Raw genomic sequence first — 27,372 nt, 5'->3', positions numbered from 1 at the left:
GGGGTAGCGTGGCAGCACGAATTTGGTTTTCCAAGTAGGACCACAAATGCTCTATTGGATTAAGGTCAGGTGAATTTGGGGGCCAAGACATGACTTGAAAGTCACTGGAATGTTCCTCGAACCAATCCATGACGATTCGACCCTTATGACATGGTGCATTATCCTGTTGGTAAACACCATCCCCTGCAGGAAAAACTGTTGCCATAAATGGGTGAACCTGGTCTGCAACTATGTTCAAGTAGCTTACAGACGTCAGGGATTGTTCTATGAGGATTATGGGTCCTAATGTGCCCCATGAAAACATTGTTCCTGGACGAGAAACCGTGAAAACCTGGGCGAGCCCATTGTTATAGATGGAGGGTGGTCATAATGTAATGGCTGTCTGTAGATATATGTGTGTGTGTGTGTATTTATATATACTTATTTTGGGGGGGGGGGGTAACTATTAAACCATTCTAAATATTAAGTAAAATATGTATAATGATTAAAATACCAAGCTGAAGCAATTAACAATGAATAATTTTAATTGTAATCATTTTCTAAACATAATAAATATTTTCCTTATAGAATAAAAATTGGTACTTTAAAAATTGATTGTTTTGAGTTGGTCTTATTTGATTTTGTTGCCAATATTTCTCTTATTGCGGTTAATAAGCTATTCATTTATTTTTATAGAAAGAGAAGAAAGAAAAGCTCTTGAAGAGGAGGAAAATGCTAAAAAGCCAAATCGAAAGGTTTGTTGCTATATTATGCTATTTTAATACTGATCAATTTGTTTATAATTATTATAAATACATTTGCACGCTCCTGTTATCGAGAAAAACTAGTGCTTAAATTAATTAAAAATTGCAAACGTTGATTTTTTTTCCAACATAAATCTTAATTTTATCGAATATTCTTATTAAATTTTAGAAAAGAAAACGGAAAATAGTTCAGGGTGAACCAGATGAAGTTCTGCAACAAATAGTTCAACAGAAGAAAATATCTTTCAAATTAGATTATGATGTTTTAAAATCTCTTAATCCTGAAAATATGTCTGTAGAAAAAAGCGAGCCAGATGTTGAAAAGAAAACTGTAGAAACTCCCCCAGTTCAAAATAGAGCTCGACCTAAAAAACCACCTCCCCGCATTCCTTTTAATATCAAAAAAGGCATGTCTGATATTGTTGGAAATAGTAGGTAAGTACTGAATATCAAAAAGTCTTACCATTGTGAATAAAAGAACTTTTTTCTGTTTTCGAAAGAGATATTTAGATTTTACTTGTTTTCTTTTCAGGTTAAATTGATTATTAATTAATACCTAGTCTCAATGTATCAGTTAGCATTTCTAAATAATTATCACAGAAAAAGTTATTTTGATTATTCATTATATTTATGCTTCACATTAAATTATATCTGGAATTGTAAATTAATGGTTTCGGGTATGCATTGATTCTGTGAGACTTTGAAAATTACTTCCATATTTCTGGGCCTCATTTTACTAAAAGTGGGTCTCTATTTAAAATATGACCTCTCATTCTCTTTATCCATCAATCATTATTCACATTCATGATAGTATTTTTTTGATACACAAAGCAAAGAATTTCAAACCCAGAAGAGTTACATCTGAACTGTAAAGGTTTTTAATTAAGACTGATCGAACACCTACATCAAGGAAAAGCAATAATGTAATTTGGCCACTTAGAATTATTTTAAATGTCTCTTATTGCTATAAATAACTAAAGAAAAAAACTTTCTTTTATTTTAACTTATCAAATCCACCTTCTGTCCAGCAAGCCTGGTTTTAATTTTGCTTACATAAATCTGCTAGCGTGCTTGTGACTTATTTTTCCCGTATTTGATTTATTAATAGCATGTTAATGAAATCATTTGGTGCGGATCATTTTCTTCAAAAAATACTTCATCTGTTTTCTTCCCATTAAAAATTTAATGACAGATGTATTTTGTAAAATAATACTAAAAAACTATTGAAAATATAAGTCAAGAACTCCACAGCTCATCTATCACCAAACATTGCTGGACAGAATGCCATTGTTCTGAACTTTTCTCACCTCATATCATATTCATGAATTTCATGCACTGACCTAGATTTCTGGGAGAGTTTCCACATCATCAAAAACTCGATTGTGCATAATCTTGCTTCTATGCCTCATTTATTAAAACTTTATAAATCATTAATTTTTGTGTAGGCAATTCAGCGTTGTTAACTTTCTATTTATATAAATGTACATCACACCGAAACGGGAATTGTTTTGAATAAAAGATTTTATTATATGTGATTTTCAAGCGTTGCTTTTAAAGAAAATTTATTCACATAGAACTACTCTAGTAATTTTACAATGGTATTCTTAATTATAGCTTTTCGTTCAATATATATAAATTTTTAAAGTGCAATTGAGAAATAGATAATGAGAGATAGTAACGTTGTTTTCAATTTTCATAGGAGGAAAGCGATGGCAGCCTTAATAGAAGAACAAAATAATGAACTTGAGGTAAGAGAAAACTGCTCTTAAATATTTGTAATACGATGAATGGTTAAAATTAAACTTTTTGATTAAAACAATAACTTGACCTACATTAACTTTCTTTAAAGAACATGAATAGTTTTTGTGCATTATAAAAAAGATAATTTCATTTGTCTTTTTTGAAAATTGAGATTTTAATTACTAAAAGAAGTTTTTTATTTTATTATTCAGTTTAGTATTACATTAAATGTAGAGACATACATTTTATATGTCAAATTTAAACTAGTTTGTAATGTTAAGCATATATTGATTCATAGGATTTGAATATGTTTAAAAATTACTTTATGAAGATTACAAATTACTATTTAATTAATTTGTTCTCATCATCTTTTAAGTTCATATTTAAGACTTACTTTTTTCCCGTCACTTTTAATTCTATCCGTTAGGCTTGTGTGTTAAAAGTACGTGTATTTTTCATCAACAGATTATAATTGACAAATATAATTTTAAATGAGAATTCAATAAACATGATGCATGGTATAACAATGCTGAAAAATTTTGTGATATTTTGGAAAAAACTAAGAAAAACGCTTTTTTTCAGGAACTGTCTGAACAGAAATCAAAATTAGATAATTATACTCCTGAACCAGAAAAAACAGAAATAATTGATTTAACTGATGGTGTGTCACTTGCTAATAAGCTACTGGAAAATGGTAACAATGAATTACCAGGTTAGTATATATTTTCCAAGTACTCAACCATTTTAATCATCTTCCTTAAGGAAATTAATAGGAGTCACTTCATGTCAAACAATCGTTCATTCTGACCATCTTAAAATTATTTAAATTTTTAGAGTAATGCACTCTGACATCTCATGTCCACATTTAATGTTGAAAATAACTTTATTTTTCTTAAGCCTTAGCTTTTAAAAATAAATAAATTTTAAACATCAATGTTTTGCATGCTAAAACTACTTTAAAATACCACAACTTCAATGTTTTGAGATATATGAAAAGTTTTTGCAATTCTCAGTCCAAAAAAAGCGTTTAATTTGTCCAGTCAGTCATTTGTGAAATAGGACCAGCAATAAAGACAAGAAAAATAGTGTGATGCTATTAAAAGAAATAGAAAATTTCTGTTTAACAGTTTTTTTAAAAAAATAACCAACCATTACTTTTGGGAGGTATTAGCAGACGTGCCAACTCTCCCGCATTTTGCGGGAGTCTCCCGAATTTTGAGTTATTCTCCCGCCCTCCAGAATTGATTAAAAAAACTCCCGAATTTTACTGCAATCGACGGCCAAACTCACAATTACCTAATTTTTCCGCGATTGCGGAAGTTTTGTTTTTCTTTCAGGGTGAATTCCATCCCCTCTTGTCGAACTACCATCTGCCTGAGGCGTAGCTGCACGTGCTTTATTTTTCCCTCCTCTTCAACGTTACCCCTCTTTAACACTCCTATTTCACCCGACCCCTTACACTGGGATTCGTAGGAATCTTCGTGTGGAGTTGAATGCGATGACGTCACATGACGATATCGAGTGACGTCCGTACAGGAGTGGGGAAACTCGGTTGGCAACAAACTCGTAAACTAGCAACGTGATATCCATTATTCGCTTAGTCTTCGTATATTACAAATTTTTTTTCAAGGATGTCTAAGTCGAAACGGAAGTATGCAACCAATTTCAAAAAATCATGTACCAATGACTTTAGCAAGACTTAATTGCGAAGAGCTAAATCTGCAACTCTTTTTTTATGCATACAGTAGAGAACCATTTATGCGGTATCCAGATAATCCGGGAAAAAGTTTCGCTCGTTTCTCCCGCCATTTTGAACTAAAACGATATGGGAAAAAAAAGTGGAAATTGGACTCATCCTTGAAGTTGAGTAGAGGAAAATGTGACAAAGGGGAGAATTTTTCCCCCCGTTTACCCAGAGAAACGTCATTTCTTCCGTGACCTTGAGGATTTTGGATCTTTATTTTCTCCTTTAGGCCGTCAATCGAACTCAGAGGAGTGGCATGCTGATTTCGTGTTCTGTTTGATTTACGAGGGGGAGGGGAAAATGCATTGCACATGCATATTGGTAAACAGAAGATGAAAGAGAAAAATATATTTATCTATTTGGCATTGATTAATAAAAAATAAAAAAATTTTCCTTTTGAATAAATTCTGATTCTTTGGAAGTGCGGTACCATTCGCAAGTTTTTCTTGGTGTAGAATTGCACCTGCTTTAATTAAAAGTAGTGTTTTTATAAAAAAAAATAAATAAAAGGAAAATTGTTTATTAATTTAAACATACAATTAATTTATGAAGTAGATTGCAGTTTTGTTTTTCTGATTCCACTACGTTTGATTTTTTTTTTTTTCCTTTTCCTGATAAATTTCGCACTCAATAAATTATTTTTATTCCTAAATTTTATCATTAGGTTTTTTTTTTNTACCAAACAATTTAATAGTTTGTTTCAATATTATCAAATACACAATGCGTTTTGATAATATACAATATTATATATATATAAAAGATATTACATTTTTGGTTTTTCTTTTTAAAAGATATAGAAGAGGTTGAAGATGAGGAAGAAGAAGATGACTATGAATCTGATTCTGAAATCTATAATTATAAAGGTAAAAAATTACATTAGTTCTTAAGCAGTTAGGTTATAAATAAACTTTTTATTTCTATTATATCGATTGAAATTAATTCTTATGGAACAGACTTGTCAAGAGTTCTTATTTAGAGTTGGGTACTGATTTGAATCGGTTGTTTTTATCGAAATAGATTTAAGTTATAATGATAAATAATTGTTTCTTAAATTTCAGTTTTGTTTCACAGTTATGCTATGTCGTATACAATTAAAAATTTCTTAATCTAAGAGACTCTTGTGCGTTCATTATTAAGGACTTAAGGTTATTTGTTATATTGTGAATGCATGACTACTATTTAATTTTTATATATAATGAATTTATTTTCATATCTTTTGCTATTTAAAATCAAAATTCTCAAATTATATCTGAAAATATGTTCCCCATAAATAATCATCTACTAAATTTCATTTAATATGAATTAGATATTTTTTTCCTATTAAATAATTGTTATCTATAATGAATTTAATTCAATATATTTTGTCATTTAAAATTGCAAACTTCAAAATATGTGAATTAAAATTTATCCGTATTGATATTTATAATAAATAATTATCAACTAAAGTTCACTTAATAGTAATTACAATTAAATTATATTGCATTCAGCTTGAATTCTATGATTATTAGAATTAGTATGTTAGTTTTCATTGAGTATATTTTATTTATTTATTAATTGTCAAGTCTTTCGTAATAATAATTTTTGTTTTTACCTTTCTAGATGACATTCCACCAGATTTCTATGCAGAAGATGAATATGTGGATGATTATGAAGATTGAAGAAACACTTTCAACAATTGGTGGCAATTTAAATTTTTCCTAATCCACACTATGTTCCTATAAAACTACAATGCTATCTTTAAATACACATGGTGCTTTCCTGTCAGTATGGAATATGCTGGGGAGATTGTATTGAAACATTTCATGCAGTTACACTTTTATTTAATTCATCACTTTGCTTAAAAATTTTGGTTTAATATTCTATTTTAGACTTGTTATATTATCTTAACTTATAAAAAATCTGTTATGTTTTTCTGAAAACTTTTTAATTTTTGTTATTATGGTGATCAATTTTACTAGCGAAAACTTCATAATAATGCGCTGACGAATAAAACTTGTGGGACCTGCGAGAGTGCTTGCTGGCCACTGACTGGAGATAAACCAGGTACTTTGTAAATCTGACGCCGGTTGCTCTGACCATTATGGAAAAGGGTGTATATTTTTGACCAATATGAGTTTTGCATGTTTGAACTCATTCAAACCATAAACCAAACTTTAATACTGCCAAAAACTTTTGCTTTTGGAATTAAAAATGCTTTTTTATATTTGATAAAATGTGTTATTTTTTATTTGCCTTTCCCTGCTTATTGAAAATTAGAGTAAGTGTTTAATAGTTTTTAACTAGTATTTATACAACTGTATTTTATTTCTATTTTAATTACTTTCATATCTATATTTATTGTTCAACATGCTGTTTAAATAATTGTTTATGTTACTTCTTTGTTGACCTATTTACTTGTTGAGTTTTTTTTTATTTCTTATTGCAAGAACTATGATGATGTTTGTTTGTTTTACTTTTCCATGAAGTAATTGTGAGTATTTTGTCATGCATGAAGTATTTTGCTATCATTTATACTTGATTGACAAATGAATCAAATTTTTGCCTAGTTATTGACAAAATGTAGAAGTTTTAGCACTTATAAACTACCAAACAATTTAATAGTTTGTTTCAATATTATCAAATACACAATGCGTTTTGATAATATACAATATTTTCTTCTGTAATTATTTTACCGACAATTGTGGTACTAGGTCCAAACTCCTAGTTTTTTATTTATTTAAAGTTGGTTATAAGCCATGTAGTGATTTTATATTATATTTTTCATACCACTCCGATTATTTCTTTCTGTACTAGGGTACAGCAATCTTCATTGAAAAGCCATCATTTCATGTAATGAGCTTAAAGGCAAATATAGTTCATCTTTTTATGTACTGATTTAAAACCAAACTTTTAATTTTAAAATAAAAGAAAAACATGAGTTTAATAGTGGAAAAAACCTCTCTGTTTAGAGATTTTTTAATCCATATTTGATAGGATTTCCCACTAAAAAAAAAATTGGTTCTAGTTGAACTAGTACTTTCCATGCTCTGTATATCTGAGAATATTGAAACAGCTTAATGTAATTATAAGTTTGTGCAAGCAGTTTTTAGTAATTTGATTGTTTTAAAAAGCAAAATGCAAATATTTCTTACAATTCAGTGTGTTATGTGTTTAAATATTAATTATTTCTATTGAGTATATTCTCCGTTAGTTTTCATGATTACATGATATTCCCATGTTTTCTACAATATTAAATAAGAATAATTTTTAATGACATGTTTCATATTTTTTTTTAAAATTGCAGAAATATTGCTAAAAAATTTGAACTCAAGTGATGTAATTTATTTTTATATTATAATTAAGAATAAACTACATCGTACTTACTACTCGATGCAAAAGATCTGTTAATTCATGATCTTTTGTTTAAAGCTCAACTTATTTTCTTTGATGGTTTATCCCCTAAGGTTACTTATCCCCTTGAAAAGTTATCTGGGTTTGGTATTTAAGATAACATTTTTAATTTCCTGATATAAAATAATAACATGGTTTTGAGAGAGGGGCTTGTATATATGTAATATAGTAAAAAAATAGATCATTTCAATGAAATATCTATCTTGGAATGTATATAATTAATTACTGTGATATTTTGTCTTCATATTTACTTTGATTTTAAGTCACAGGGACTTATTTTCTAATATTTTTAATCATAAGATTTATATTTCACTCAATTATTCACTATTCAAAGTCTATGTTTTATTTCATAAATATCAGGTATGGGCATATATAATTGCAGTGGTTTTTTTTTAATTTTTTTTTTATGCTCAAAATTCTATGTCTATTTTTTTAATGAACTTATAAAAATAACAATATGATATTAAAAAAAAGTTCTTGTGTTACATTCTTGGGAATTAAAAAAATTAAAATAAAAATACTTGACATGAAGACCAAGAGGGAAGAACGGTTTTTGTCGATTTTTCACAAAAATGGCAATTAGATTGTCCTCTATTGCATTTCAAGACTTTCTAAATTTTGACAAATCAATAACATGGAAAAATCAGTTCTGCCCAAGAGTTATTACTCAATGAAGATGGGTCGTTCTGTGGAAGAGCCCTTCCTTTCCGTGTGCAAAGTCCTTTTTCCTCAAAATATACTTTTATGGACACAAGCCATTCTTGCTCCGTGGTCTTCAATTATTTTTATTTCACCATGTGATGCATTTATGTAAATGTGAAATTGAAACTAAATAACCTAGTTGTTGTGGACGATTAATGCAAGAAAAATCTTGATTAAAATCCATTTTTCAATTTAAGTAATTCCTAGAGGGTATCTCGGTTATTTACCATGTTCATATCACCATCACTGTATCGAGTTTTTTTTTTTTTTTTTTTTTTTTGCAAATTGGCTTAACCTCTTAAGAGTATTAAGAGACTGACAAACTGTGAGAAGTAGAAATACAAATTTACAAAAAACAAAAATTTGTGGAAAAAAGTTATATGATTAAATTTAATACAAGCAAACACTTCTAAAACGTAATAAACTTATATCTTGAGGTAATAAAGATTGTAAGTCAGAAAAAAAAATCATTATAAAACAATTATTACTTTGTTATGAATATACTTTCTTCAATATTTAACACTTATATAACTGCACAGCTGTCAACTCTACAGGATTTTGACAATTTTTCCTGGTCTACTGGTTTAATAAAAATTCTCCTGGATTTTTTGCATTTTAAAAAATTCCCTAAAATTGAGTTAGCTTCCTAAAATAACCTTATTGAAAAAGAATTTGCACAGATTATTACTTGCTTGAATATTTAAATAAGTATTACTAACACATAATGAAAAAAGCCTTATTTATAGGAATCAGTCTTAGGCTTTCCTTTTTTATTTTTTTCTTTCTAAAATTTCCAGCTTATTTTTTTCAAAACTCCCTTTTTGAGTTAATTTATTTTGGATTATTATCTTTTTGGATTTATAGTTATTAGTGTAACAAAGTTTTTGTATTTTATGGCTGTGAAAATCCCTATAATTACCAGTGTGTAAAGTATTTAATACATAATGCACCAGTTATCGTAAATTTATATTTCATAAAATCTGATTTTTTTTATCCACTGTTGGTAACTATGTATGTCATTGCTGCATAGATTAGAATGAACCATCAAAACTAATTTTCAGGCTTTACTATACTGTGTGCAATAAGAAGTCAAAAGTGGCTGAATCGGGTTGTCCGAATGAACAATTTATTTTCAAATATAGCAAACCTGTGTTTATTTTTTTATTTTCTGTATTATATACCTATGAATAACTCGAGCAAATCTTCACTTCAAATTTACCCCAATTGAGCTCATTTATTGCATTATTTATTCAAATTACTAAAAACAAAATTAACTATTTAAAAATATCGCTTTCCACAATATACTATAGTAAGCAGTTTTTAACTTTTAGTAGTGAAGGCAAAACACCATCTATAATTCATTAAAGCCTGTCAATTTATTGGTGATAACCGATACCTTTTTATTTAATTCCAAATTATTTTCTTTAAACAAATTATGTATATACATGTATTTATTATTTATTTATTTGTAACTAAAATATGTATTTTGCAATGAATTATTATTTACATATAAGGAAAATGCTCAGATTTATAAGAAAAATGTGATTTAATAATGAAAATAAAATAAAGACAATTCAAAATAAAAGTGTACAATTTATTTTCATTTATGAGTTCTTGAATAGAACATGAAAATATATATATGTATAGTTTTTATTAGACAAATATATATATATTTCAAAGAATGTGATTTATATATAAAGCAAAATAAAACAAGACTAGATAAGTTGGGTTTTAACATTATTTACAAAGCAAAAGGTATTTCAAAATTTTTTTATGCATTTTATAAACTTGTTTGTTCTATAAGCATAATAAAATAGCATTTCAAATTTACATTGATACATGAATGTGTAAAAGTACATTTTTTATGCAAAATAAATTCATCAAATGTACTTCCCAGTTTTTTAAAAATGCAATATTTTATACTGCCACAGCATTTTTTTAATACTAATTATCATGTTTTCTTTAGAGTATAAATCTTTTGTCTTAAATGGTGCTCAACGGTAAAAAGAAATTATATTTTAAATGAAATTTACTCAAACAAAATTTCAGGTTTGAACAAGTTGTAAATAATTTACAATTTTATGTATAAATTTTTTTTTAATGAATTTAACTATTTTTCTTAAATATAAAACTTGTATTAAAATAAGTTAATCTTCTTTTAAATATATCATTAAGTTATGAGATCTTTTGAATTAAAAAAGTTTATTTTTGTTATTAAATTCTCATGAGAATTGTCCAAAAAGTAAAAAAGAAATTGTTCCAATAATTCAAAATTTTGTAGTACAAGAAATAATGTCATTTTTGAAATGATCTACTGTGAATCTTTTTGAAATAGTTTTTCAAATTTTATCATGAAGTTGAAAATTAATTTCTCTTAAATTTAATAGTCTTTTATTTAAAGTCACTAATTAGAGCTTGAAGTCACTTGCTTACATAATAATATGGACATTGTTTCTTACTTGAAAACTTCATTCGCTTCAAAAATGTATAAATTGGAAATAATAGCTATGTTTTGAGTGCTCAAAAGCAGGTGCCCATTTTCAAGCCTTGCCAGGCGTGAATAAGAAGAAAACAAAAGTAATTTGCCACTGAGGTTTTTCATGTTCTGTTTTTATCTTTTTCCCTCTCACGGCGACAACCATGGTAGCTCAGTGGTAAGAAAATCGGATTCTGACCCTTCATATCAATGTCTAAACTGTCTCTCACAAATGAGATCACCTTTTCAGAGGATTGTGATGGCCGGAAGGGTTCGATCCTCAACTCCACTAAGATCCACCGAGTGCATGCGGTATACTTACTCGTAAAATCTGTGGAATCGAAAGACCTGTGGTCGGTCGCTAAGCAGTACCATGGGTTCAGGAATCTGGAGAAAATTGCCTGTCCCTTCATGCTGATGTCTAAACTGAGGAAGTGATCTCACGAATGAGATCCCCTGTGCAGAGGATCAAAATTGTGATGATGTGTCTTTTGGGCATCCCCAGGGATATTTCCCAAACCGTCGCCAATAGTTATAGCTTTAGTGCGACGTAAATAAAGTGCCTGCTAGCTTCTCTCTAGGCTACTGTGTTTTTTTTTCCTAGTTTTGTTTCTCACCTTTATTTTTTCCATTTTTCGTTGGCAATTTAACGTTATTATATAAAATCACTCTTTCTTCTCATTCACGTCAGGAGGGACCTCCCTGGCCGATCGGTATCGCCCGCCAAACGCTCTGTTAAGCGTGGAGGTGGCGGGTTCGAATCCCACCGTAACTCTGAATGTATTCTTTGTGATGTCCTCTATATTGTGCTATCTGTTCTTCTACTTGACAAAGGTTTATAAGCCTTAATTGGGCACGCAAGCCTGCAAATGTATGTTGTATATCAATAAACAGTTCACGTCTGGCAAGTCTTAAAAATGAGCGCTTGAAAGATTTTGACTATGATTTCCAATTTATATATTTTTGAAGCGAATAAAGTTTTTAATCAAGTGATATCTTACCGCTTCAGTTTCTTGGGATTATTTATTTAATAAACATTGTTTCAAGACACTTTAATTGCACTGAGACTCCATAAAGGGAAAACAACGTAAACAGTCTGGCAGTGTTGATAGAGGATGAAATAATTCACACTTAATCTTTATCATTAGTTTTCTGTCTGTTAAAGAAACCTCCCTGTATGACAACTGGAATGTTGGCAAGAAATTCTGGCGATAAAGATTCTAACACGGGTACTACACCTCCTACCCATCTCACTTGATCATCTGGTGATGTTGTGATTTCTGAACTAGATCTTTCTAATACAGGATGACTGGATGGTTTTTGTTGACTCGGCAGTGTTGGAGCTACTTCCAAAACCTGAGAATAAAATATGCTATGAATAGCAGAATGTATTTAAAGTAATGTGATGCATAATTTTAAAACGTTTATTTGAATTGAATGTAATTTTAATTTACCCTGGAGTTTCTAATATCCTCATGTTGAGCGTGCAATTTGATTAAAGTACAAAGATTTTATAATCGTCAAAATTTTATACGATTTTTACGAATCTAATACGATTTAGTAGAGGATAAAATACGTGTATGCTGTGAAAGAAAAAAAAAGGGTATAGTTATTTTAGCTTTAAAACACTTATTTTCAAAGTAACAATTAAATTTTAAAACCATGTTTAACATCTGTAAATCTAGTTGTTTATAAAGTTATAAGTTGTTGTTTTTTTTTAAATTACTAAATAAAAATGATTTTATTTTAAATTGCTATTTTTTATTTGTTTTAAAAATGTAATAAAAATACTATGAAAATATCCCCTCTTCTTAAAATGATTACAAACCTGCTACACTAAGAATTATTTAAAATGTTTTCAAAATAGGGGAAAAAACTTGTTCAAGATAGGTGTTATGCTTGAAAATTGACAATTTAAATTTTTTTTCCTTCTGTATTTAGATATAAATTCTAAGGAGGCCCCTACCTTGCAATCTTGTATTTTAAGTTAAATTTTTAATTTGTGTTTTCAAATATATTGAACTTCATAAACTTTTGAGCATAATGTATTATAAGACAGCCGAATAATGAATCAAAAAAGGTAGAAAATGCTTATTAAGTAGATTAGGAAAAATAGCACTTGATAATTTTTAAAATTTATGAATATTTCCTCAAAACTTTAAAGCAATAAATGATGGAATTTGTGGTTTTGAGAAAGTCACTTAAAACTATGCGCTTCTTAGATTTTAGATTTTTTTTTTTTTAAATCTAACTTTATTAACTGATGAAAACAGATTTGGATGATGCTATAAAATTCTTATAACGTTAATTGCATAAAACAGGGATGTTTATCAAAAATCTAAAAACAAACAACTGTATACTATTTAAATACCTATCAAGTACTATTGATTGTAGAATTGTATTGGCATAATTTTATCACAAAAAATTCATAGAGAATCTAAAATATCGCACACTTTATATCTCAAATTGTGATCGGATGGAAACCTTGTATATTGCATGTATCGAAAAGCAGATTCAAATGAAGTAAACATCCATCATCAGTTTATTTTATAACCGTAGTTGAACAGCCGACCGAATTCTGAGTTTACGACTACAAATGTTCAACTCCGTAGCCTTTTAATTTTTAACCCAATCCGGAAGACAAAGGAACTCCTCGATCAAGTATTGGGCGAAATTCGCCTTCGTATAAGACATTTTGGTGGAAGTAACCCACATTTACGTTACATGGAGAGGAAAATCTCCCACGAATAGCCTGACGGCTAGGGGACTCTAACCCACAATCCATCTACCATTACCGTAGTGAATATTTAAGTCAGCACTGTGATCGGTGGGATCGAACCCGGGTCACCTCATTGAGAGGCTAGCGCTCATCAGCAGGAAAGTAATTTAAGCCCTCATTGGGCCAATATTCATGAATCTTCGCTCAATCAATAAGGGTTTAAAGGGCCGTTTCTTTCCACTATTGGCCCCATTTATGATAGATTTGTTTTACTCATCCGGTATTTTACAACCAATATCAACCCTATATAGAATTGTCAGATTCACCCGATATTTTATACTTCTCATTTAGCCAATATAGGCCCTATATAGACACACTCTAGGACCAATATAAAAAAATCTAGGCATCCCAATATTGGTCCCTAAGTGCATGTTTCTTTAGGACCCATATTGAGTCAATTTTTAACCCAACTGGGGAGAAGGTAAAATTGTTGCTAGGGGTATTTAGAATTTTCTCTCTCTGTCTCCACTCCTTCGACAGTTGAGTTCAGTCGAGAGAGGAAATACTTAATACATACAGATATACATCGATAAACTTTTAAGTGCAAAACACATCTTATACTTTGAGTTTTATGAAATGACTAATGAAGCTAAGTGATATAAAAGCTTTAAGTGTTTCATAATACATACACAATCTTTTCATGAAGAAATCAATTCAAATAAACTTACTTCTGATGATGATCGTTCTCGAAGAGATTCGGCTGATTGGAAACTATCTGAACTACTAACAGTTGAATTTTTGGTAGCTTTTACGTCATCCATCCATCTGACAGTTCTTTGAGGAATATTCGACTTATCTTCATCATACCATTCTTTTTTCTCTTCTGTCGTTGATGGCTCCTTAGGGAGTACATTTTTATCTGTCTCTGGTTTCTTTGGCATGAGAGCTTCTTTCAGCATGTTTACTGTTGCTGGCATCTCCAATGGTGGAATGTTTATCATTCCATCAAATGTCTATAATGTTAATTTTTTTTTCTCAAACAAATAAAAATATCAAAATATTTATAATTATAGAAATAGTGTTCCGCATTTGCTACCCTTAATATACATTCTTAGAATTTTTGTTAAAATTGGAGAGAGAAAAAGGTTTAACTTCAGGGTGGCAAATTAATATTTAAGCGAGAATCAAGAGTGTTATCAAAATTTTATCATTATTGAGGAGGGTTGAATAAAAAACTTCACAATTGCCTGATGAAACTTAGTGGCGTCTCTAATAATTTATCTCTGTTCCCTTTGAAAATCAAACAAGTTTTGATAAGTCGAATCCTACCTTATTAAGTCTCACAGTGGACTGATCGTAAGACATGGTTCCCGTTAGATCCCTGAAGTCAAGCATCACTGGCTGCGATCAGTGAGCTGGGGTGTGACCATTCTGATCAGCTGCGAAGCGACCGGGGGTGTGAGTTTTTGGTCCTCGTTAAACTGTTCTACCCTTAAGTGCTCGATATCGCGAACAGGTGGTCTGGCTATTAAAGCGGGGGAGCCACTCCCTCTGCAGAACGATCAAAATTGTGAGGGCATGTCTTCGTATCATTCCCAGACAAACGCCAATACCCCATTGCGCAGCTTCAGTATGATGTAAATAAAGTACTACTATTACCTACCTTAATAAGTAGTGAATAAAATATGGGATGATATGAAGATTGATCGTTTTTCAAAAATTTATTTTTTATTTATTTATTTTATTTGTAAAAGCGATTTGCTTGTAACCTTCTACCATCCATAAAAATATATATTTTTTTACTCTTAATTATGGTCTGAAAGGCAACGACATAAAATCTTGAGTTATTTGAAAGACTTATTATAAAAAATAGTTGTCATATTTTGTGACCATATGTTTGTTAAAACGTGTCAGAAATGCGTGTGTGCTGTAGCTTTCTAAAATGTGCACTAAGATTGCTGGTTCTCAGCCTAAACGCCGTGCGTTGGGGTTTAAAAACCTGAAGTTTTTAAATTATTTATTGATAGAAAACTGCGTAAATGCATATAGGAAATTATAATTAATTAAACACTTTATTTTTGAATCCCTCCAAATGATGATATCTTCGAAGTATTTTACAACTACAATATTTGAAACTTTCTAATATTGATGATACTCACTCTTGTAGATCAGAAGTGCCAAACTAATTATTTTAATAATTACCTATCATTTGCAGTTAGTATACCACGTAATTAATATCGGTTGGACTAGTAAGATAAAAAAGAGTTTAAGCTTTCAAACTGCGTATTATAAAAATATGAAACATGCTATTATGTCCCTGCCTCTCGGGTTATTAAATAGCTGTTCACTCATATTTATAAAACATTTAATTTTTTGCTTAAATCTGTATTTGAAAGGAAGAACTGCCGAAAGAACATAAACATGCAAGGACTATTTCCCAAAAAAGGTCTCTCTCTTTTTTTATTATTTTTTAGGTGGTTGCTAATTAAAAAAAACTTTATTTTCCATGGTTATTGCATAATTTTAAAATTTTTAAACTTTTATCAATTTTCTTGCCTAACAAATACCACTATCGGGGCATTTTTGTAATTATTTCGCTGTGACACACACATATTATATCCATGTCAAGCTAGTTGCTCAACATGACCTTCCTTGCAATAAACTTTAATTCAAATATTCTTACAAAGTTAAGTGTTAAGGGAACAGTATCAGTTACTCAATGCTGATAAACCCAGACTATTGTGTGTTTCATGATACTCCATTAAATATAGACAATGCGTGATGACGTGAAACAAATTAGTTGTTTGCTTTTTAATGTAGACATTTGCCTTATTCTTTGAAACGAAGAAAAAGGTTTTACCAATATCGAGTTTTGTTTCTTCCTCAATGCGGAAAAGGAAACTGCCACACAGGAGTGTGTCTGTTTTATTTTATGTTGAACAAGAGTGAGCAAGTAGTTACCTTTAGGCTATAAGCTCGATTTCGTCAAAAAGCTTAGCTTCGTTCGTCAGAAAAATCAAAGCATCCCGCTTTTCCTATTACAGATGGAAAGCTATGGTAAAACGGGTGACAAAATAAAAAATGAAATTTAATGTTTTCTCAAGAACATTGCGATGAGCTGGTATGACATTGGCGTACTAAGGGAGCATTCACACTGCATGCGATTGTCCGCGTGCGAATGTTTAAAAACCACATGTAAGAAGAACTGCAAATCTCCCTGACGTATGCGAAAGCACGCTAATTTCTCTTAAGAAATTGATAATGTGTTTACAAAAATGTACCGACTGAGGTGGCAATAAGTAGAAAAATGTCCGACATTTCAAATGATATATAACCAAAAATAAACAGTTTTGAATTTTAAAACAATAGGTGACCTTACTTTTGAGATGACCCTCGTAATTACCTTTGGCTTTAATTTCTCTGGAAGAATGGTCCTGATTTTAACATCGAATTTCGGCTTTACTTCTGACGTTGGCTCATCAGAGCTTTCAGCATTACTCTCACTACTTGCATCTAGATTAGAGTCGAATAAATTCACGTTTTGCACAGGAGGCTCCTTCTGGCGAATTACAACATTCCACTGGTTAGTTACACTGGTAAGTTTTGGTGGTTTTTGTTCTTTATTTTTGTCTAAAGGAGGTTGATCTGGTTGCTTTTCATCATTTTTTACGTGGTGACCGAAAATATCTCTTGAAACTGTGGTAGTTTGTTCGGTTAATTCAGTCTCCACAGTTGTTGTCAGATATATGTCTGCCACATCTCGGATGAGTAAACTTTTAGATTCTTTCGCAACATCTAATTTCGGTACGTTGGATATCAAGGTAGATGTCTCTGAAAATTATTAAAAAAAGAGTTATTGCACTTTTAAACTAGCACACCCAGAATAAAATGAGTTTATCTGCTTCGAATTTTGAGAAAAATGTATGACTGTGCTCCTGCCACCTATATTTCAAAATACCGAGGTATCAAGTGAATAGCGATATGCCATAACTGCTCTATTCCACCTTCAAAATTTATCTTGATATTTGAAGTTTCTTTGTTCTTTGTCATTTTAGTTTCTTTGCCATTTCGAAGTTGGTTGGTATTAGCAGTTTTTATTTTGAACAACAGAATTCTTTTTAATAAAAAGGTCACATTTGCCACATTCTATCCTCATGTTAAGTAAATGAGAGAAATTTAAGGATTAAACAAATTCAAAAAATAAAAAATAAAATATCCGCATCACGCAATCAGTTTTTGAAGCATAATGAAAATAGAAAAAAGGAGAATATAAGTTCAAAATTTAATCACTCTTCTGACGAGCCACATTTGCCAGACTGTATATTTTATCGCCTCCTATATTCGATGGGTCGAATACAACAGGAAAAAAAAGGATCGTTATTCGGAGGTATTATTGTGCCCAATTTTGTTAATCGTTTGCTCTAAATAACACCATATACAAGTTAAGCTATACCAACCATAAAGATCGTATCAAAGTATGAGAAAATCCGACAACTAGATCAAATGTTATTCATTTTTTATTTTTTTAGTAAATTTTAGTGTTTACGACATTTAATATGCAAGTTATTGAGAAAGAGATATAAGGCATTAACGGATTAAGGACATCTGTCTAAATGAGGCTTACGATACTGCCAAATTTTTTTTTAAGACTCAGTGACCAAATTTTAATTTAGAAAATGTATAATATTGATACTATGATGTTTTATTTTATAATCGGCATTGAATAGCCGACCCAAAGCTGACTTTACGACCATCAACTCTGTAGCCTTGTAATTTTGAACTCAATCCGTAAGACAAGGGAATTGTTGGATCAAACATTAAGACAAACTTACCTTCGTGGACGGTTAGCCCGACAAAAAGGGGATTTTAACTCATGATCCGTCTACCACTGTGGATATTTTACGTCAACACTGTGATCAGTGTGATCCGGAAGCAAAATTCGCAACAACCAGTCACAGCTAGGATTCAAACCTGGGTTACCTCATTGGGAGGCGATTCTTCTATCCCCTGGGCCACCGCAGCTCCATACTATGACGTTTGACTTTGTTCGGGTTTATAACTAAGGAAATTGTTTTTACATTGACGGTTGCATACTAACATTACGTTATTTTACCAGGTGGTGACCGAACTAATCTACGATTTGAATAATCAATTAGAATAAAACAAGTAAAGACAGACATATGCCATTTGATGCGCTTCTTTTTGTTTAGAAAAAAAGAAAAAGAAATATTTTCTCACAAAGTTTCAAAATTTCTTACAAAGTTCATCGAATACGGAAAAACAATTTAAAAAAGCATTTTCAAATTGATCATTATTTGCCGCAACTATGTGTGTAATAAAAATATAATTGTCCACGCAAATAAATTTAGTTGGATGGAATGATATTCACCGAAAATATTTATTTGCAGTCTTCCCCGTTCGCAGTACCATCTTTAAACTAACTTGGTAACTAATTTTGAAACTTGTTTCCTTAGGAGAATGTAGCAAACATAAACCGTTTACGGATTAACGGCCACTTTTAAAACACCCAGTTCACTCTTCCTTTATAACTGCATTAATCAAAACACACAACATTTAATCACAGTATGCTTTTATTAAAACCAACATGACTATTTATAGTTACCTGACTTGTTACCATTTAATTGATATTCCATGGATGAAACTTCCAATGAATCAGGCCTAATTTCCTGTTGATCCATTGGGTCTGTTCTTTCTTTACGCAGATTTTCATGCAAAGGAGCAAGTATCCTAGTTTCTGCTATCTCCCTTCTGACAGAAGTGATCATGGTGGTATTTTTTGTGACTTCTTCGGTGGTCTTTATTACTTCTGGTGTCACAGTTTGTACTTGTCTCATCCTCCTTTCTGGGCCAGACAGTTTGGGCGGTGTGCCTTTAAATTCACCACTCTTTTTAACGGACTCCGTACGTTTCACAACAGGGGATTTTTTTGGCTTGTGAACTTGCGCATATACGGGCACTGGAACTTTTTGTGGTGACCCTGTAGAAATATAAAGTTTTTCAATATTTTTGAAACTGAACTTGAGACTAAAATAAGGTTTAGAATATTTTATTATTCAAAGGTTTTGAAATCTTGTTTAAAAATTGATTATTTATATTTCAAGCATTCTATTGGGTTTGTTTAAATGTAAAGTTTGATGGTACACGAGCCGAAATAATCAATACCGAACAAAAATTAAACGGCCATACGTTTTTTAAAAATATCGGATGATGTGACTATAGACTGATAAAATAGAGATTCTGAATCAAAACTAAGGGGAAATAGGTAAGATCACAGGAACCTTTGGGGTTAAGGAGTCCGAGGGGGGAAAAAGGCTATCATCTTGAACTTTTCTTCTTTATATGCATTTTTCTTCTTCGAATAACCTTTTTCTTAACTTATTAGATATTCATGCGATGAATGCCTATCTCAATGTTTCAAAAATTTAACATCAAATATTCTAACTATTGAGTTACGAAATCGTATGTCTCGTAACTTTTCTTCGTCAGATTCGAATTCCACGCAAATATGGTAAGGGCGGGGTAATATTGTGCTATAGCCCCTCCCCTGTTTTGTTCAAATAATAATTTATAGATGTATTCGAACCATATTTCTCAGATTGAGTCTATCCCCATAATAATGAGGAGAAAGGTTAAAAGGTTTAACCCTATAATGTCAATTTCACAATTTGCGTTATAACTCTAGAACTTTTAAACCTATAATAAAACGTATTATTACATTCATTCAAAGCTACACTCATTCAAGTATGTAATTTTACATGACAAAATAGAAAATGTTAGCGAAAACGGTTGAATAGTTCCTGAAAAATCAGATTTTAAAGAAGTTTCATATTTAAAATTCGATTTCTCGTGAACTATTAAACCGATTTCGCTCACATTTTCTATTTTTCCTCTTAAAAAATTACAATCTTTAAAATTATGTAAAAAATTTTATATCTTACAGTTCACATTTTTTTCGACTATTATTCCAGAAAATAATATAAATTTACTGAAATAATTTTATTTGGCATAGAATTATCTTTGGATAAACGAATTTTATAATTGTGTACAAAAACTTTTCGATTCGCTTAAAAAGTTCCCAAGATTTGGCGAAATACGCAAAAAGTAACTTTAACATTAAGGGATCCAAACTTTTGATCACTCACCTGACTGCACATATTTCCCCGATTCCGGGGAAGTCCTAAAAGTACATTTTTAAGTTTTTTTTTAGTCATTTTTTTTCGTATCTTGCATCAGACTTAATTTACAGAACCGTTTAAATAACATCGTTTAAAGTTCGGCATAATAAGGCCGATCTCGACATTTATGACCACACATTTAATTTAATTCGATCTATGTGTTGACAATTTTTGTCACATACCCGTCGTTTCACTTTCAGTTCTCTCTAAAGATGTTTTGATTTCAGGGATGTCAGATAATCGGCGTTTGACAATGAAGAAGGAATCATCGTCGAAGTGATTTTCTGGTTCCAGCATCGTTGTGATGGTCTGATCTTCCATCTCTGGCTTTTTGACTGAGGTACTTTGTGTGGAAGCATCAGACTTTGACTGGTACTGGTGAATAGTCGCCTCGGTTTTCCACCGCTTTGTTCCATTCCTTCTCAGAATAGCTTTAGGGATGGACAAAATTGATCTTGGAAAACCCTGCAATGAATGGAAGATCTTAGTTTAGGAAGATGTTGCATAGTAAGTGGCATTCTGAAAATATATTTTCTTAAAAATCGTTGTTAAGAGGTCGCAATACAGCGGGAGAAACCTTTCATCGCAAATTCTCTCTCACCTCCATACCTAATTTAAAGTATAGAAAAAGTGAGTTTAGAGGTAAGCCTAGAGTAAGCCATGAAGCTTCAAACATTGAAAATAAATTTCCGAAATATCAAAATGCAAGCAAATTATTAGAAGAGAATTTCGCCATTGCGTGATTCTGAATTATCCTCTCATAATTTGTTTTCATTTATTTGATATTTTCAAAATTTCTTTTCAGTATTTGAAATTTCATGAGTTGCGCTAGGTTTGAACTGAAATCACTTTTTCTATACTTTACATTAGTTATGGGGGTAAAAGAGAATTTGAGATGAAAAGTTTCTTCCCTAGTATGGCGTCCTCCTGAGGTAAAAACTGAGGTAAAACAGAGTAATAGTAGAGGAAGAAAAATTATTTAAAATTTTCCTTTTTTGTACATAATTATTACGCACACTTTTTTTAATATCATACAGGGGTTAGACAAAATTATGGAAACGCTTCTATACTAACACATTATTTCATGTTTATGAAGAAATACTTAGAGAAATATTTTAAAACTTTAGAAGTGTTCGAAAGTCATTCGATTTCTCATACATATTGATAAAGTTTAAAATGTTTAGAGGTTTGAGGGACTCAAACCTCTAAAGCAAGTAGTACTATGTTACGGCTTCAGTTTTTTTGGATTATTTATTTAAGAATTAAATAAATAATTGCCAAATAAATACTATGTTTCCGAACCCTTTTCCAGGAGTTAGTAAATAAAGGGACAGTGTACCTCCAAAACAAAATGAAGCACACCGTTAAAATTCATCAATCATGATGTTTCAGATGTAAATTGAGAATTTTAACTTCGTGGTTATATTTTTTGTTAACTTTAAACACTTTCTAACAGTTTCATAACTGCGCTGTAAAGAACGGATACTCAAATTTCGCGAAACTTTCTTCGTTTCTGACGAAATTGTTTGCACCCCGAGTGAACATGTCATCAAAGTGACGAAATAACTATAGTCACTTTTTCGAGAAAACGAATTTCATCAAAAGTAAAGAAATATTTCGTCATTATAGTTTCGACATGCAGTCTTCTTTCTAGTTAGCAATTTCTCACTATGTAGTACGATGCGGTTCCGAGTTGAGGAAATATTATCGTCATATATTTTGAGAGTTTAAGTTTCATCACAAGTCATGGGATTTCTAGACGGAATGACTCTAAAAAATTGGCGAAACACAGCTCGAGGATTGTTAAATCGTCAAAAGTGAGAGTTTTATTTCCGAGAGTGTGTGACAGGATATTAGAACAAAAATTGCATTTACCTTTCGAGTCAAGAGGTATTTTGAAGCATCGGTCTGATCTTCGCTAGAGGACGAAGATACTGATGTCTCAGAGATTTCTCCACTGGAGGTCTCAGCTGTCGATGTACTGGCGGGATAATCTTCATACTGATGCTCAGGAGAGGACAAAGCTGAAGTTCTACCAACGGGAGCCGAGTAGGGCACTGCTCTAGGGATTCGAACCGTGTGTCCAAGAACGGATGATAAGAGGGATGAGGGTGGGTAAAGGTTAGAACTGCTCAGCCTGGTGATTTGTGAGGGTGGTGCGGATGATACTGCGGTGGTGCTTTTGCGGATGATGCGGATGTTCCTCCGTTTCAGGCAGAAGTATGCGATGCCGATGCCCAAGATCAGGAGGGAGAGAAAAAGGAGGAGGCATATGATGATGAGGATTTCGACCTCGGAAAGTCTAGCCGTGCCTACTCGAGTCGGAGTAGTTGTTGGGAGAATGCTTCTGTTGATGAAAAAATATTGATTTTTTGATTCGAGTTAAATTTTATCGATTCTTTAAATTACAATTAATTAGTATGTGGCAAATACTTTCAATAAATGGATAAATAATTTTGTATCACTTCTCGTAAGAAGTTAGTTGTGGTTGACACGCTTCGAGCTCGATTAAGAATTTATGAGAGATATGTAAATGGTCAAAATGCAGCAAAAATCAAAAAGGTCAAAATGCAGTTTCTCCTGATTTGTCACGTTCGATCATTTACAAGTACATCCTCATGAAGAGTACGAAATATATCAATTTATTAGTAACATATTGATTTCATCTTAACAGAAGAATTTAAAATACAATGCATAAGGTTTAGAAAACAATAGATTATTTCAACAAATTAAGTTACTTACGGTCATTATATAACTTTTTCTGATGTCATGCACGCAAAAAGAATTTAAATTGTTTTGAAGTTTGTTATAATAACAGTCTACATGTTTTATAAAGACAGACGACCTTTTGAAAAAGAAAACTTGTCAGACGTAAATTGAGAATTGAGGCGAAAAAAAGTGATTTGAAATAAAAACGTTAAGTTGCATAAACGTAAAGTATTTATAACAGTAATATGTTATAGATAGTGGAAGCGTTTGGTAAATTTAAATTTAAGTCAAATGTTTATGACACCTTTTAAACGTTTAATAATGTATTATAATTCGGATGCTTGTAAAATTACTTAAAACTGATGTTAGAAATTAAACAATAAGAATATAAAAATACAAACGCCATTTTTTTGCCAACTTATAACCCAGGGGTTTCCAACTGGCGGCCCGGGGGACGCATCCGGCCCGCGAAGGCTTTTTTTTGTGGCCCGTGAACAAAATTATATTAGTTGTCATTTTTTGGCGGTTAATTTTCGTAAAAATATATGGTAAAAACTCCACTTTTCTGGTTAATAAAAACCTAATTTCTTCGTTTCTGTGAAATTTATCATATCAACGGTGCAAAAAAATTTATTTCTCTGGTTTTGCATCAAAGAAAATATTTATTCAAATACAAAAATAATCGTGTATGTTGCTCTTTTTTATTTTATTTTTTTGTATTTTGTGAATATAATTTAGTATGTGCGTATCAGAAATTTTCTCGAAGAAATTTTCCGATTTAACTTTTTGACGAAAATATTTACACACACATTTTTAAATTTTTAATTTAAAATGTAAGCATCTATTCTCTGGTAGTTGCAGCAGACAAACCTCAATTTTCTCATTGAATATTTTGTGTGCTACTATGCAAATTTTATTACCAACCTTTCTAAAGTTTTATATCTTAACAATTAGATATCTGTTGCACATTAATTGTTTAATACATAGGTGCACATTAAAGTTATTGTAGCATAGCCGAAATTTTATTTATTAATATTTTTAAAAATATTATTAATAACAATTAAATATTTTTTAAAAATCTACTTCTTATTTTAATTTGAAATTCAATACTTTCGTTTTGTACAACTTGGTAAAAATCTGATCTATTTAATGTTCCTTCAAACATAAAAGAGTCCTTCATGAAATTAAGATAAAGTTGCGGCCCACCATTTGATTTGTGTTTTTAATTGCGGCCCCAGGCCTCATGTAAGTTGGAAACCCCTGTTATAACCTAAAAAAGTAATTTATGAAAACATCATTAACCTCTGTGTCTTCAGATATTAACTCTTACTTATAAATAATGATTCCGGAAAGAAACAAACAGTAGGCTCAGATTATAAATATGGTTTAAAAGTTTGGCAAAGAACCATTCTGGAAAGGGATTTTTAATTTTTTTTAACAATTCCTTTGACTAATTTTTGCATTTCATACGAAATACCATAAATTAGATGATCGATTATTTACATCTACATGGATCTGGTATAAATCTGTACTATTATAAGAGTTTTTCTGCACCAATGTCATTTCTTTTGTCATCATCAAAACAGTTAAATAAAAACTTGGTCTGGATATAGATCTTTGTTCATTTGTACTGAAAATACTATTTTACTTACGTGGGTGGGTCGATGACTTGTATACCACCGGGGGATGGAGTGAGCGGTGGCGGGTATCTACACACAACTGTCTTCGTCTCATCCTCCTCTAATTCTAAAGCAGGGTGGAATCGAATGGTGATATTATTTACAAACATTCTAGGAGATTCCTGAAGGAGAAAAAAAAACATGATACATCTGATAATAATAATTTGCTTAACTCTTTCTGATAGAACTAAAAAGTTTAGCAGCACCATTATAACAAGGATTAAAGAAGCCTTGTTACTCATAAAAGCTGTTATAACTCTTTTGTGAGATCATGGAACAAGAATCCCTTTCAAGGTTGATAAGATTTTGGATACAATGATAAAATATGTGCTGTATAAAACATTGCTTTCGAATTTCCAAAGCTAGAGTTTATTGAAATTTCCTTTTAGCAATATTAATGAGAAATAAACTATTTTGAGAAATTAAATTAATAAAATTATTATTAAATAGGAATCTATGTCTTAACGAGATATTTAATTAAAAAGTATTGAATTAAAAATAACTGGTTTATCCTCTCTATCTTCAACAATCCGAAAAATGATAAGTCTTACGAGGACAGTGCTTAACAGTTAAGAAAAAGACAGTACTGTAATAGGTGAAAAGTAAAAATGAAAAAAAATTGCTAATCAAACTTAGGAAACAAGATTACGACTTTGAAATATGTTTAAAAAATGGTTCTTTATGTTGAATTTATTCAAAACTGTTCAGATGTTTAAGTGTGAAGGTTTATTTGTATAATATTTCAATTTGTTCAATATATTCAATTCATTATTTTTAATACAAATATTGTTTGAATTCACACACATAACTATATAATTTATTAATATAATCTTGAAAATATAAATCTTAATGAATTATGAGATTCTAGGTGATACTAAGTAATTTTATAAAGTTAAATAAGAATAAAGTGTAGATACATATTTATTTTTTACATGTAATAAGTGCATAGTGATTACATTTGGAGTTTTAAGTATCAGATTTATGATTTTTGGAAAATTTAATACACCTGCCCTAAACCCTAAACCAATTTAGGAGCTCCAAAATCTTAACCTAGACCACTTTCATACAGTAAACATAGTAAAGTTAATATAAATATTTATTAAAAAATATTCATTTAATTAAGAATTATTTAAACAAGAATAAACTATTTGACACTGAAAATTGCTTAATTTTATGAATTGTGGTTAAAATAAGATTACAAATTGTTTATTTCAGACTTTTTAATTTATAATATATTATTTATTTTTAAGAAGAGAGAAAAAAATAATTAATAATATATAATAAACTAGAGAAATAAAACGGGTTAACTAAATAACGGATTTTATTTTTTTAGTTGCATGAACAAAAAAAAATTAGATAACGCACAGAAAAAAAGGAGGCGAAATTACTCCAGTGTATGGTAATGCTATTTCTGGAAGAAAAAAAACATAATTCTGGTTAATATAACCAAAATATACGGTATTTAAACCATTAATTTAGTAATTTTTCCGTTCATATGGTAACGGTTTGTCGGAAATTTATAATTCTCACACTTACAGCTCTTAATACCACACACTTATACAGAGCTGAAAAGTAAATTTAAACGAAAAAAGTGTTTTCATGACATGCTCTAAGGTATCATGATAAAATTACCAAATTTCACCACAATTACCAAATTTTATTACAAATTATAAAATTATATTTTTGTTAATTTTACCAAAAATCATTACAAAGCGTTAAGATAAAAATTACCGAGCTTTTTGGTGTTCCCATAGTGTTCATATATTGTAGTACTTTAGAAAATTTTACCATATTCTAAAGTAGTTTTGACCCTACACTTCCTTCGTGCGCTGTATTGGCATAAAATATGGAGTTTCAGATAAGAGACTTATTTCGGCAATTCATTTTGTTTTATAAGTATATCTATATTGTATTCGTCGAAAAGTTGCTTCTGTATTTTTGCATGTTAATTCATTAACAATGTCGACCAGTACAACAAAGACTGAAAAATCATCAAATGAACAAACATATTTGGGTACATACTGATTTTGTAGCATTTTTGCAATGCTTTCAACTTAATTTATTAAAAAAATTTTATTGTATTTTTTAACTATCAATTTGCAATATTTCGGCAGTAAAGAGTGTTTTCCTGCCTAGTTGGATTGCTTTGCAGACTCTATTTATTACACACCGAACAGTTATTGTGGAACAAAAGAATAAAGCATGTAAAACAATTATTATGAAACAGGGAGAAGGGGTAACTATATTAAAATTTTAAGTTAAGGACATTTTCCC

General features: G+C 30.5%; 2 protein-coding genes across 2 annotated transcripts in view; one reads left to right on the top strand and one right to left on the bottom strand.

Annotated features, from left to right (window-relative positions):
* The window catches only part of LOC107447976 (Brf RNA polymerase III subunit), a gene marked incomplete in the record, with an annotated part of 23,624 nt that extends 13,720 nt beyond the window's left edge, over positions 1 to 9,904 (top strand). The window contains 6 exon segments of the mRNA XM_043041348.2: positions 676 to 734; positions 913 to 1,178; positions 2,443 to 2,491; positions 3,066 to 3,195; positions 5,019 to 5,090; positions 5,827 to 9,904. Of these exon segments, the coding sequence (XP_042897282.1) occupies positions 676 to 734; positions 913 to 1,178; positions 2,443 to 2,491; positions 3,066 to 3,195; positions 5,019 to 5,090; positions 5,827 to 5,885 (635 nt within the window).
* The window catches only part of LOC107447982 (uncharacterized), a 64,406-nt gene continuing 46,926 nt past the window's right edge, over positions 9,893 to 27,372 (bottom strand). The window contains exons 6-12 of the mRNA XM_016063041.3: positions 25,072 to 25,220; positions 22,586 to 23,057; positions 20,893 to 21,175; positions 19,138 to 19,512; positions 16,918 to 17,345; positions 14,243 to 14,527; positions 9,893 to 12,151 (exon numbers count right to left, since the gene is read on the bottom strand). Coding sequence (XP_015918527.1) covers positions 11,927 to 12,151; positions 14,243 to 14,527; positions 16,918 to 17,345; positions 19,138 to 19,512; positions 20,893 to 21,175; positions 22,586 to 23,057; positions 25,072 to 25,220 — 2,217 coding nt within the window. The 3' untranslated portion in view covers positions 9,893 to 11,926. The remainder of the gene's footprint in view (positions 12,152 to 14,242; positions 14,528 to 16,917; positions 17,346 to 19,137; positions 19,513 to 20,892; positions 21,176 to 22,585; positions 23,058 to 25,071; positions 25,221 to 27,372) is intronic.

The sequence above is a fragment of the Parasteatoda tepidariorum genome, chromosome 1, assembly GCF_043381705.1.
Source record: "Parasteatoda tepidariorum isolate YZ-2023 chromosome 1, CAS_Ptep_4.0, whole genome shotgun sequence".
NCBI classification, from domain to species: domain Eukaryota; kingdom Metazoa; phylum Arthropoda; class Arachnida; order Araneae; family Theridiidae; genus Parasteatoda; species Parasteatoda tepidariorum.
The sequence above is the reverse complement of the archived record's forward strand: the minus strand, read 5'-3'. Positions and strand labels throughout refer to the sequence as shown.